The sequence below is a fragment of the Choloepus didactylus genome, chromosome 18 (genome assembly GCF_015220235.1).
Source record: "Choloepus didactylus isolate mChoDid1 chromosome 18, mChoDid1.pri, whole genome shotgun sequence".
Classification (NCBI taxonomy): domain Eukaryota; kingdom Metazoa; phylum Chordata; class Mammalia; order Pilosa; family Megalonychidae; genus Choloepus; species Choloepus didactylus.
In genome coordinates, this window is record NC_051324.1 from 6,880,503 (window position 1) to 6,894,507 (window position 14,005).

At 44.8% G+C, this 14,005-nt stretch overlaps 1 protein-coding gene across 8 annotated transcripts in view; it reads right to left on the minus strand.

Moving 5' to 3' along the window:
- Positions 1-14,005, minus strand: part of DNAH9 (dynein axonemal heavy chain 9) — a 322,619-nt gene that overhangs the window by 25,346 nt on the left and 283,268 nt on the right. For all 8 annotated transcript variants that reach the window (XM_037808448.1, XM_037808450.1, XM_037808449.1 and 5 more), the window contains 4 exons: positions 13,263-13,454; positions 11,970-12,161; positions 9,767-9,937; positions 3,564-3,746 (listed from right to left, as the gene is read on the minus strand). In XM_037808448.1, coding sequence (XP_037664376.1) covers positions 3,564-3,746; positions 9,767-9,937; positions 11,970-12,161; positions 13,263-13,454 — 738 coding nt within the window. The remainder of the gene's footprint in view (positions 1-3,563; positions 3,747-9,766; positions 9,938-11,969; positions 12,162-13,262; positions 13,455-14,005) is intronic.

The following is a 14,005-nucleotide window of genomic DNA, read 5'->3' on the forward strand; positions in this document are numbered from 1 at the left end:
GTGCATCTTGGTAAAGTACCAGACAACCAAAGAGCCAGGGCAGTTGCCCAGTGAGTGGCGATTGTAGGCTACGAAAGGGCCCAAAAAAGGGCTTCTCTTAGACCTGAACCATTAAGTCAACACAAATGGATCAGACTACAGAGTCAGAATGATCTCCAGGCCAGCAGGCTTGACTTTAGGTTTGAACATAGTCACATATCTAGAGACAAATTCTGACAATCCGGAGGGTTGATCTGCCACTGAAACATAGGAAAATTGTCTAATGCCATCAAACATTTGAATCATAAAAGAGTATTTCCCAGCCCCACCCTGATTCTAGGCTGGTCTTGGCTCCATCTAAGGCAGAGTCTTCGTATAGAAATAGAATACAAGACACATATGGGAGCCATGTATGTGATCTTTAATTTTCTAGTAGGCACATTTTTAAAAAGTGAAAAGTAACAGGTGAATTTAATTTTCACAGTGTATTTTATTTAACTCAATATAGACTAAATATTTCAATGTGTAATCACTATAAAAATTATTGAGATACTTTAGATTCTTTTTTCATATTAAGATTTTGAAATCAGATGTGTATTTTATACCTACAGCACACCTCAACTTGGATGAGCCACATTTCAAGTGCTCAATGGCCACCTGCTAGTGGGCTACCGTATTTGACAGTCAGGCCTGAGAATGTGGCTTCCCAGGTAGTTTTCGTAAAAAGGCAGAGAATGCCCTGGCTAGGCCGCTGTCAGTATCTGTCCCTGTGCCAATCATGTCTAGTTGTCATTGTAAAAAACTATCCTAAAGAGACTGGATTCTCATGATGGGAGTTCTTTGGTTTTTGTTTTTTTTTTTTTTTTTGTATAACACAAAATTTCCCATTTTACCCACTTTTAAGAATATAATTCAGTGGTTTCAATTATATCCACAATGTTCTGCTACCATCCCTACCATCTATTATAAAAACTTTTCATCTTTCCAAATTGAAACTCTGTACCCATTAAGCAATTACTCCCTGTTTCCTCCCCCCCCACCCCGGGAAACCTGTAATCTACTTTCTGTTTCTAAGAATTTGATTATTCTAGATATTTCATGTAAGTGGAATCATACAATATCTGTCCCTTTGTGTCTGACTTATTTCATTCAATATGATATTTTCAAGGTTCATCCATGTTGCAGCATGATTCAGAACTTCATTCCTTTTTACAGCTGAATACTATTCCTTTGTGTACACAGACCATTCATTTTTTTATCCATTTTGTTTATCCATTCATCTGTCAGTAGGCACCAGGTTGCTTCCACCTTTTGGCTATTGTGACTAGTACTGCTATGAACACTGGGGTACAAGTATATACATGAGTTCCTGTTTCCAATTCTTTTGGGTATATACCTAGGAGCAGAATTGCTGGGTCATATGGTAATTCTATGTTTGACTTATGATGGCACGTTTTAAAAATGGTTCTTATTAAAAATGTGTTTTATGATGCCACTTAAAATTAATTAATTAATTTCCATTAGAAAAGTTCTAGGTTTACAGAAAAATCATGCAGAGAATAGAGTTCCCATATACCCACCCCCATTTTTAACATTTTGCATTAGTGTGGCACCTTTGATAGAACTGATGAGATGATATTATTAGAACTGTCCTATTAATTATAGTCCGTAGTTTACATTAGGGTTATGATATCACCTTTTAGTAGAGATTGCTCTGTCTGCCCTCCACTCACAGTGGAGCAGGAGAAACATGCAGATTCTCTGTATCTATCCTATATATGCCAGTACACATCTCTATAAATAAATATACATGTAACCACCAGTCTCCTTTTGGAGGTCACCAGATCACTGCTGCTCATCTGAGTGGGCCTTCTTCCAGCCAAAGCATGTGTCCTCTTGGGACAGGCTATGGGCTCCTCTGCTCTGAATCCCTGGAAGGCCCTTCTGCTTGTCACTACTGTCACCACCCTACCCTTCCTCCAAGAGCCCCTCAATGCCACCTCTTCCCCTTTGCATCCTCCAGCATGGAGTGCTGAGACATGCCCAAGTGGCTCCTCAGTCACCATGGCTTGAACTGGACTGTAAGAAGAGACACCCCCCCTCCTCCTGCCCCACTCATCTCTGCCCGGGCACGCTGTGTGACTCATGATACCACCCTGCAATGGAGGCTCCTGGGAGAAAAATGAGCAACTGGATCAGAAGTAGAATGGGTAAACAGACTGCACTAAATTGCATGGATTCAATAAGTTAAAAATGCAACAAACCTATACCAGATAATCACTAATATATACCTGAATATCACAGCAATGGGGCCACATATTGTGACAGGCAGAGGCATTATTCACATCTGAGTTTGTTTTATAGAATTTTGCATTTCATTTGATTACAAGCTGGTACATAATTTGCAAACATTACCAAAACTGTCAAGTCTTCAACATCCCCTTCCCATCCCTCTTTCTTCCTTATTTCCCTCCACTCATGTTGTGGGGGAGAAGGGAAATCAACAGATTAAAACAACCTTAACAACCCGCTCACTTAGATGTTGCAGGTCTTTTTCATAGCTCCTATGTGATGACATAGGAAAATAACTCACAACTGCTTTTCCTACACACAAGTGTCTGTGGGTGAATAACCCCAAGAGCCAGACTTGAAGGCCGCAGCACACTCTGCTGAACGTCCGGGACGTGTCTGAGCTCCTGCTGCTGCCCAGGAACCTGGGTGCTCACTCTCCCCCCTGTCTGGGGTTGCACAGCTTCTAATAAACATGCCAGAGTAAGCTGACAGCAGTCACTGTGCTCAGCTCCTGAACAGGAGCGACTTCCCGTTTACCTGGCACCCAGGTGAATTGTAGTAACAGCACTTATCTACTAGCTCCGTGGCAGGCACTTTGTGTAGTTATTTTATGACAAATAAAGTAAACCTGGTTAAGTGATTGGAAGCAGAAATAAAAGACTGTTTCATTGCTCAAGAGAAATGTCAGAGCTCGTGCCATGTCTTGGCTCTTTCAGACACCATCATGTTTTTCTGACCCTGGCTACCCACAAATTCTTCCCATTCCTCTACAGGCAATAATGATAGTGATATCAGCCAACACTTCAGGGTGCTTACCATGTGCTAGGCATTGTTCTGAACATTCTCTTTAAGTTATTTAATTCTTACAAAAACCATACAAAGTAGGACTGAAGAAACTGAGACACGGTGAGGTTTACATACCTTTAGGGTCAGAGAGCTAGGAGTGGTGGGGCTGAGAGTTGATCCCGGGTAGACTAGTGCTAGTTCCCGTGCTTTTAAATGGTACACACGTCTACTTCCCATGAAAACAAACCCATCCATGTCAGTCGTGACCCATTCTGACGTCAGCCTTCCCCACTCACCCCAGCTTCAGGCTTCTAGGGCCCTGTGTCATAGACTCCCTGTAGCCCAGTAAGACCTTGGTTCTGGACGGCCTGCAGATTGCTGCAGGACAAACAGCCTTCTTGGCATGCAGATTACTGCAGGACCAATGCTCTCCAGCAAACAGGTCCCCTGGGGCCCAGCTGTGCCCTCTGGCACTGTCCGCCCCACTCCCGGAGGACCTCACCCACCTTTAAGCCTAGGTCCAGCTCCCTCAGGGAGCGCCGGATCTCCCTGGTGAGGACGTTCATGCGCTCACACTCCTGGAAGACAACCACGATGCAGGGCGGACGCTCCTCCACCTTGGCCATCAGCTCTGGGATGTTAAATTCGTCCGTCATCCGCTCCAAGATTTCTTCCAGGAGGGCCTTGACCTGCCCCACGACAGGAAACACAGGGTTAGAAAGGGGCTTTAATTCTCCAGAACTACATTGCCCTGCAACACGGCACTAGGGATGCCAGCCCCCCACCACCTGCTGCCCCTGCACCCACGTCACTTGTCCGACCTGGCCTGCCCGCTGGGGCCAGCGGGGTCGGTGGCCGAGGACTGGCCACAGGATGACTCTCCATAGGTTGTGGGATCAGCTTAGCGAGATGAACCAGAGGCCTCTCTAGGAACTGGGAGTTGAAAACCCAGAATGGACCTAGTTCACTGTGGGAATCAAACTCAAAAGGCTTAAGATAGACCTAGGCTGCAGGTGGCCATTTTGGACCACGGGAAGCTGAAGTGGCAAGCACAGTAATGAACATACATATTCAGGTCTCAGTTTCCACGAGGCTATCCTGTGGTTTCCATTTTTGGATTCTGGAAGAGGCATCCCATCTATCATGTAAACCTCCTTCCTTATCCCCCGACGCTGACAACACACACACTCTCAGCTCATTAGACCGTGGCAACTGGAACAACTGGGGACTGTCTCCTGGAAGATTGGAATTGAGGCACAGAAATCCTGGGTTATTTCGGTGCAAGCAATTGCTGAGCCTGCCATTTTAGAGTAAATGAGCAAGCCCAGGAGGTTTGTCAGCAGGGAAAGAAAAATGAAACAACTGCAGACAAAATAGACCACCTGGTCTACAGACAGAATTGGAGGGAGGGAGAGAGCGAGTGAGCGAGTGTGAGTGCTGGCCCTTTCTGGAGAATATCTGAACTCTAGAATACATGGTAGACATTGGTTTTCATCTGCTCATCCCCTGACCCAAGTTAGGCCAACCAGACTATCTTTCTCAGGAATTTGAAAAATCTGAATCTTGAGCCTGGGACTCAAAGGTAGAAAGTGGCTGGGGTTACTGGCGGGATGGAGGTGCCCGAAAGGACCATCCACTGTTCCCGTTCCCTGGGACCCTAGAGCCATGGTGGTTTGTGTCTTTCTTAGGTTGATTCCTTTGACACAGTGAGCCCTTTCTTGCCTAGGTCAGTTAAACTGGTGTCTGTTTCTTGCAACTAAAGAACGCTGACTGAGTTAATACTTCTGTTATTTATTACCCGTGTGAATACAAGCATGTCACTTAAGCCTCAATTTTCTCATCTGCAAAATTTTCTCATCTGTAAAAATTTCTGCCTCCTCGGCCTCCCTCAACTCCCATGGGTGTTCCAAAGATCAAATCAAATGGGTGATCAATGTGGACGCATCTGTAAGCTCTAAAGAGCTGTATTGATATAAAGGATTATTAATATTCACCTTGTCTTGTATTGTTAACATATGATACATTCTCCAGGAAAGAGCTGATATTAGAAAAAAAGAAAGTAAAAACCCATCACTCTGTCACAAATGGGTCTCCGGTGCTGTCAGAGCACAGACTGCAATGGGATTTTAATGGTATCTGGAAGCTGTTGCTGGGGTAGAAGACAAATGGCAAAAATTATATCATATTTTTGTCTCTGGAGCTGAATTTGAAGAAACAGCCCTTTATCAGTGAGCTGCCATTTGGACATTATTCACAAAGAGATGAAAAGATAGTCTGGAGGTGTTGTTCCAAATTGCACTGAATGTGGGTATGCAAAATTCCATTCTGTCCCTGATGGGCCCCGCAGAGGTTTTAGAGACCAGGCCCGGAGAGGGAGGGGACCATGAGGGACGGAGCAGGTCCACAGATGGACACAGGGCCCTCTTTTGTCCCAAAGGCCCCTTTGGATGGGAAGAGAGGGTTCCAAGGCATGTGGCTCACTTTGTCCCCATAAGGGAACACCTCTGCTTTTTTTTTTAAGTGGAAAAAGTAGTAAATGTTTACCATAAAAACCTAAACATGACAGATACATAAGAAATTAGAAGTGAGATCCTCCCATAATCTTGCCTCTACCCTCAGAAGGAAAAAAAATCACTATTAAACTGCTAATTTCTTTGGTTTATATTCTGCAGATGTCCTTCAATGCACATAACTCTATCTGTCCATCCATCATCCATCCATCCATCCCTCCATCCATCCATCCATCATCTATCTTTCTATCACTAATGGAATCCAGCTTGCTTTATTCATTTTATAATAAATTTGCACACACTTCCTTATTGGTACATATGGATTTGCCTTATTATTAAATAGACTGTAATACAGACTATATAGAATATATATTATTATATATTCTAACAATATATATTATTTCATTGCTTTGGCACACCATAATTTATTGACTCAGGTCCCTTTTGATGGATATTTGGTCTGTTTATCATTTTTTACTACTATAAACAATCCTGCAATGAATAAATATAAATATATCATAAAGTCTGTATACTTCTGAGTGTTTCCTCTGGCTGAATTCCTAGAAATCGAATTCTGAGTAAAAATATAAACATTAAAATTTTAGTAACTATTGTCAAATTGTTCTGTAACTTTAACTTCTATTAACAGAGATGTTTTGCCTGTTTTCTTATTCTCTCACCACTGGATATGAACACATTTAAAAATCATTACCATTAGGTAAAAAATATTGTTCTCAACTCCATTTGTTTATGAGTGATGTTGAAAATCTTTTCCTATTTTTATTGGCTATTTGTACTTCCTTATGTGAATTTCGTTTGCATTTTTATGTGAATTTTTGTTTCCTCTCCTCTCCCCCACCCCATCCTCCTCCTTCTTTTCCCAATAAATAAGAACTATTTGTGTATTGGCAAAATCTTCCCTCTACCCAATATCTGTGTTGCAAATAGGTCATTGTGTAGATTGAATCATGTCCTTCACAAAAACACAGTCAAGTCCTAACCCCGGTCCTGTAGGGTGGATTCAACTGTGAAGACGATTCTTTGAAGATTCTGTTTAGATGAAGGCAAATTGAATCTTGGTGGGCCTTCGTCCATATCACTGAGTCCAAATCAGCAGAGAAAATTCAGGCACGGTCAGTTAGGAGGAACAGAGGAGGAGACGGGCACAGACAGATCACCATGTGAGGGGATTGCTAGAAAGCCATCGCCAGAATGCTACAGACCTTGAAGAGAAAGCATGGCTTTATCAACACCTTGATGTTGTACCTCTGGCCTCCAAAACTGTGAGCCAATAGATTCTTGTTGTTTAAGTTGACCAGTGTGTAGTATTTGTCATAGCAGCCCTGGCAAACTAAGATAGTGATCCTAATTTGATTTTGTTCATGGTGTGTTTTAGCTTCACAGATGTTCAAAATGTTTTAGGTAGATGAATTTGTCAATCTTTTTCTTTATAGATTCTGAGATTTTTGTAAAGGTTTTATAAGGCTTTCTTCTTTGTGAGATCATAAAAGCATTTACTCAAGTTTCTTCCAGTGCTTTTTATGTTTTCATGTTTTACATTAAATGTTTGAGCCATCTAAAGTATAATTTGGTATAAGGAGTGAGGGAACTTGCTTTATTTTTTCTCCAAATGACAAGCCAGTTGCTCAACACTAAAGAAAATCCAGTGCAGGCGCCCATCTTTATAGGCAGCAGATTCATCGGCCTAAGAGAGGGATTTGGGGCTCAGATCATCAAATGAGGGCTTGTTTTTCTGAGAAACAAAACACAAGCTTGGGTGGAAGATTGGGCAGACTGCTGGTGTCTCCCCTCCAACCACCCCCCTCCTAAGTATCCTCTCATCTTCCTGGGCTTATGGCTGCCCAGCCATAGACCAAATTTCCCAGCTTCCCTTCCAGATATGGATATTTGAGTACATTCGGGCCAACAGTTTGTACTGGTTTATTTCCAGTTGAACAACAAAATGCTCCTCTGGGCTTGGCTCTTTGTCCCTTCTCTAGAGATGTTCTGTGGCTGTGAAGAGGCGTAGCTCATAAGAACATGTGAGAAGACGGCCTACCAGAGCACTTGGATTTTGCACAATCTGTTGGGTATCCAATGGCCTGCACACTTGTTGGTGACTTGCACAGCAAGTCCAAGAGGCATGGCGAGTAACGACAGTGTCTTTATTACTCTCTCTCTCTCTCTCATTCTCTATCACACACACACACACACACACATGCACACTCACACAATTTCACACACACACCCAGAGCATTTATTGAGTTATTTGGGGGGAAGTTACAAGAAAATTACAAGAATTCGGAGCTTCTTTTAACCTCACCTGAAGAATCCTAAGTCTATTTCTTACATAATCCCAGCCTTTTTCAATTTTAGAACTAGGAACATTTTTCATTCTGAGTGGTTTGGATTCTGGATAACATAAAACTTCTTCTCTTCCCTTTATTCTCAAATTACATCTTATAAATCAAATAGTGGCATAGGCTGAGTAATGCAATTGAAAGCAGCTTTCTCTAAGTATGGCCACCCGCTTCAAAGTCACTAGGATACAAATTCCTGCATCTAACACCAGAATGAGAATTTAAAGTTCCCTAGCTCATTTTTTCTTCCTTTGGCATAAGTATTGAGAAATGCTATTTCAATGATACCACTTCATACTTTTAAACAAAAGCCCATATCCTTTAGTATAAATCAAATTGCTTTCCTAAAATCAATCACTGACACCTCAAAGTTTGATAACTACCCAGACTTCCTAACCCTTAATCTTTCTAGAATATTTCTTTGTAAACTCGAACCCGTCTCTAATTAAAGGCATCCAGTCAGTACAGTGGAGAAGAGGTGGAGTGTGGAGGTACATCTCTTGCATGCTGAATTCGCTTAGTCTCAGGAAAAATTTCTCAAAATTTTACTTTGGTGCCCACCTTCCTTTTCTGCTTTGTCTCCTCACACCAGAAGCAGAGCACTCAGCCTTCTGGTTGTCCTAAAACCCAACACCCCACCCCCCCCAGCCTGCCCTTGTACTGAATAATTCCCTTCCATGGTCCTGAAAGGAAGAAATGCACTTAGGAACATGTAGCTGTGTGTTAAGAGGCTGTCTGACTAAAAGTCATTCACACAAAGAGAAGGCATTTTCATTATAAAGAGGGGTGTGTTGATCGGAATGAACATCTAATTGGTGGGACAAGAGAAGAGGAGTTTGGCGGCAGCTCCCCACCCATCAGTACTTAGTTTGCCAAGTTCAAAGCCTCCTCAACCAGCCACTGTTTGGCCCTGCCTTCACCAGGGAACTGAGTAAAAGCTGACACTGGGTGGGCTGGCAAAGCAAACTGCCAGATGCAGACAGCGGGGACTTCCTATGATTTAAGCAGATGATCCGCACGGTGACATGATGGGGGGAGGGTGAGGGGCTGTTGGAGGTGAAGGGCAAGCATCTCCAGGCTGGACCCACTGTGTGCTAAGGGAGACGGCACAAAAGTGTGGTCTGTGAAGCAATGGATTGGACTGTGCTCCCCAAAAAGACATTTTCAAGTCCTCACCTGTGGTCTGCGAATGTGACCCTATTTGGAAACAGGATCTCTGCAGATGTTATTAGTTAAGATGAGGCCAAAAATGGACTGGGGTGGGCCCTAATCCAATGTGCCTGGTGTCCTTAGAGCAAGGGGAGGACTGAACACATAGGGAACGAGCAGATGGCCCCGTGATGGAGGCAGAGATTGAGTTATGTCATGGATTGCTGGCAAGCCACTGCCACAGCACTACAGACTTCAGAGTAAGTGCCCTGCTGACACCTTGATTTCCAGCTTGTAGGATCTTCTAAGATCCTATTTAGATGACGCCAAGTGGAATCAGGGTGGGCCTCAATCCATAAGTCTGGAGGCCTTATAAAGAGAAGCCGGAGGTCTTAGAAGCACACAGAGGGGATCAAGGACACTGCCATGTGATGGGAGGCAGAGATGCAAGTCAAGGAGCCCCAAGGCCTGCAGTAAGCCAGCACCGGAATGCTACAGACTTCAGGGAGAAAGCATTGTTGACACCTTGATTTTGGACTTCTAGCCTCCCAAACTGTGAGCCAACAAATTCCTGTTGTTTAAGCCAATGCACTGTGTGGTATTTGTCACAGCAGCCCCGACAAACTAAGACGGGCTCCATGTACAATACTTGGACTCCCCGAATGATCTCAGGCAATCCCCTCCCAGTACCTTTTCTTCCCGTGTGGCCCCGGCTCCATCTCCTGCCTGGCTGTCCCGAGGCTGCAGCTCCAGCACCGTGCGAAAGAGCTTTTCGGAGGTCTGGGTGAGGAAGCCGATCTCTGCATTTGGATGGAGGCCGTACAGATATGGTGATTCTGGGGGTAGCTCGGCATCGATGTACTGAAAACCAAGGACAGAGGCACTTACCCAGGAATCAAGACACATCTCTCCTGCCCCAAGCGGCTTGTCCTCTGACGGGCAGTTGGTGGGCCGGGCCACATCCCGGGCACCAGTGTCCCTTTGATCCTCCTTGTGAACCAGCTTGCCCATCCCGAATGACCTCAGCACGCTCCCCACATATTGGTGCACATGCTTCTCCCCAGTCTTTCCTTGACATCATCTGTTTTCATGTGCCATGCCTGTTTTCTAGAAATTCCAGTTTTGTGGTATCATTCTGTTTTTGGGATGCTTGGATGGCTGCCTGTTATCCATCACCAACCCCACCCCTTCTCCTGCTCTGATATATTCCCGTCCCTCCAGCTGCGGGACAAATCCTCATGGTCCTTCATAAACACTAACCTCTATCTGACATGAGAATTTTACTCAAGCTCTTTGAGACTCCCGGTCTTCTTCCTGTTAAATCCCTTTTCTCCCCACCCTGTGTTCATCTAAATCAGGGATGACAACCCTAAATGCATACATGGAACCACGCATGCAAAAATAAATGTGTGAATTGGGCTGTAGGACAAGGTGGGCTTTGCTTTGAGCTGGGGAGTTCATGTCACTGGCTAAAGATATTCGAATTTAAAAACTTTAAAGCAGGTGTCATCCAAACAACACATCTCCATTGCCAATTGTAGTGAGCTACAGTCTGTCATCCCTAAAAAATCCTCCCCAGCGTCTCCAAATGTTCTCTGAGTATCCCTTCACAGTTCTTTCTGTTACAGCGAGAAATTATCCCTTGAGTTTAGCACCCAACTTGTATTTAATTTCTTGATGTCTGTAACATCTATGCTAAGTAAAAGACTATTAATTCTTTAAAGGCAAATTTGTGTTTATTTATTTTTGTATTTCTCCAGCACCCAGCAAACTGCCAGACCCTTGGTAGGTGCCTTACAATCATCTACTAACCGACACATTAAAGAGAGGAATGAAGAAAAGAAAACTCTAACTACCTCCATTATTTGGGAGTCTACAAACCACGTGATAAGAGAATTGGACATGCTTAAGTGCTCCACTCACCCCCCGTGCCCATCTCCTGTGCCAGCCTCTGGGCAAACTGTCCCCTGGACGCTAGGGGAGGCTCTGGAATAATCTTCTTGGGTAAAGTCTTGAAGCTTTTTGGTGAAGTGATTTTAAAAAATTCTTATTTCCTTTAGAGTCTTACTGCTTTTTAATTTCCACATGCATTGATTTTTTTTTTCTGGATCAAATGACTTTTATAACTTACCCTTTTAAACTTTCTGAATTAAAAATGTTCAAAGCTTGTAGTTAATGTTCCTATGACTGGTATTTTCCTTTGGTTTGCTATTCAAGCGTTCTTCTAGGCAGGTTCAGAAGTCAAACAATGGAAATCTCTTTTTCATTATCTTTCAATGTATTTTCCCTGGCAGGTCGGAATCAATTTTTAAAAGGCAGAGATGAATGCTTTAAAAATAGCCATGATAATAGCAAAATGGAAAAAGAACAGTAATAGTAAGAAAAAGCCCTGTAAAAATGTTTTCCTTGGCATATACGTGTGAGTATGTGTGCTTGTGTACAGCGAACGACACGGAAGTGGAAGGTTGAGTGAGCTGACCACAAGATCACGTCCCTCTGAAGGTGTTTAGAACCACTAGTGTAAGCTTTACCCACAGTTGACCAAGTCCTTTCCTGAAATTTTGCTTGTTATGCCTTTGTCAACCTCCTAGATGAATGCAAGCAAATAACTGCCCCAGATGTTATTGGTTAGAAAAGAGCAGTAGGTGGAATTATTGAGCCAAACATCTAGAAAGAAAGGGATCTCCACAGGCTCAAATTCTTCATGAACTCAAGGCTAGAAGTCCTGTGGTTTTCAAGTTGAACAGGGCAAATTAGGGCTGAGGAGCAAATTTGATGTGCATTCCACCCTTTAAGCCACTCTTCCCTGGCCCCTTCTTGAGGTGCGCGGCTGTGGGCATCCCCAGCCGTGCAGGGAGCGCCCAGGTCCCGTGGGGGCCCTGCTGACCCTCACCTGGTGGTAACCACCGTAGTCCAGGTTGCCTGGGAGTGGGAACCCTGGGGCCAGAGACAGCTCTCCTTCCAACATTTCTGGCTTAATGAATTCCTCCAGGTAGGTTCTGCAGAGCCTCCGGTCCCAGTCGTCTGTGATGTGACCTCCGTACATGATCTCTCCAAAGAGGTAGCGCAGATCATCGTAGGGGACCTGAGAGAAGGAAAGACTTGGTACAGGCCTCGGGGCTGGCCTGACGTGGGGGCAGAGCCCACGCCACAGGGGCGTGTGTCGAGGTTAGGACACTGCCTAACTCATTCATCCTCACACCCCCGCTGCCCCACAGAATCAGGCATCTTTAGGAGCTCGCTAAGTGCTTGGAGAATTACATCAAATGTCACATATATTCTTTCCCACTGTCAGAGTCACCAACTGTGACGAGGAAGTCAGGCTCTATCTACGATGGGCAAATGTCAAATGGGGGAAAGCGAGGACCAGAGTTGCTCTGCCATTCGTTTAGCAAATTAATTAATGGTCTCCTTTTGAAAGTTCAGCGTGAATGAAATGCAGGATGCCAAGTTAGGGAGGGAAGTTGCCTGGGGAAAGCCTGGTGGCAATGCAGCAAAGGAAGGGACAGCGCTGTGGGAGGTGAGCTTTCCAGGGCCCTGAAGCTGAAGGCAGAGGGCCTGCTTGGACATCTGGGCTTAACACATGTTCGCCCCCAGGAAGAGGCTGTGGCCCTGTTGATGCTCCATTTGGTCCATGAATTAGAAGAGCTGTGATGGTGTAAACATTTCTCTAAATGGAAGAGCACTGATTGCTAATGCGAGATTTCTGTGAAATGGAGATTATCGGACAGAGAATAAAAGAGATTGGGTGTAGCAAGAATTTGGCTGCTCCTTCAGCTTTGGCAAGACAATGCCTGTGTGCCGAGCTGTGTGCCTGGAGAGTTCTACAGCTTGGCTAATTAAATTAAGAACCTGGATGCATGTGGGGCCTCTTCCTGCCCACCTGCCACGCTGCCAGGACACCTAGGTGATCCGGTGGGCTCCGGAACAAAGTCTCATGTGACCACCTCACACAGGGCCTGGGTCATGTGCTTGATTTCCTGAGCCCCCTCAGCTCTGACCTCATCATGGTCGTGTTTCGGTCTCAGGCTGGTCCTGGGTTGGCCACTTGGCTCCTCTGGCCCTTCATCAGTTCCACGCATGAGGGTGGAGACCTTCCCTACTGCATCATCGCCCGAGACGGGCCCCTCCTGACCGGCACCTGCACTGGCTGGGCCTCGAACGTCCACCTCTCTACATCCTTTACCTTCGTGTTGGCCTCCAGGAAGTTGTAGAGCACGTTCACACAGATGGTGAGGTCCCCCGTGTTGAAGGGGTAGGAACGATTCCATCCCTGGGGCCCAAACTTTCGTCTTTCTGCCACCACGGCGTGAAAGTAACAAAGAGCAAAGAGGATGCTCTTAAACTCTATCTCGCGGGAACACATCTCCAGAGAGTCCTGAAAGGAAAGCAGTGCTTCCAGTGTTAACACATGGCTTCCCTTACACAGGGCAGTCTGGGTGGGGGTTACGATTGGGGTTTGTTTGGATAAAGTTATCACATGTCCTGGTTGGGGTTTGAGCTACAGCGGGATTATAGATTGCACTGTGGATAGGCAAAGGGTCAGGGTTGAGGGGCACCTACAGAGGGGATGAGGTTGAGTTCAGAATAGGGGTTAAGGTTTAGAATCACGTTATAACAGGGTATGGCTTATGGTTAAAGTTTGCACATACAGAACACGCTAATTAAGTTCCCTAGCACAGCTAATGGAAATCAGGGTACTGGGCCATGGGAGTGTCATGTTCGTCATATTAATATAATGTTGCACTGGGGTGTGGTTGGAGACTCCTACTATCACTTTGATTTCTTCCCCTCCTGCCGTGTTTCTCTTGCTCAGTCTGGAGCCTTGGTAGGTGTAATCACTGTCTCCCTGACTAAGGAATCCCCAGTTCCTCTGCTGAAATGCAGTGGAGGATGGGAATCAGACACACAAGAAGGGGAACAGTGCTG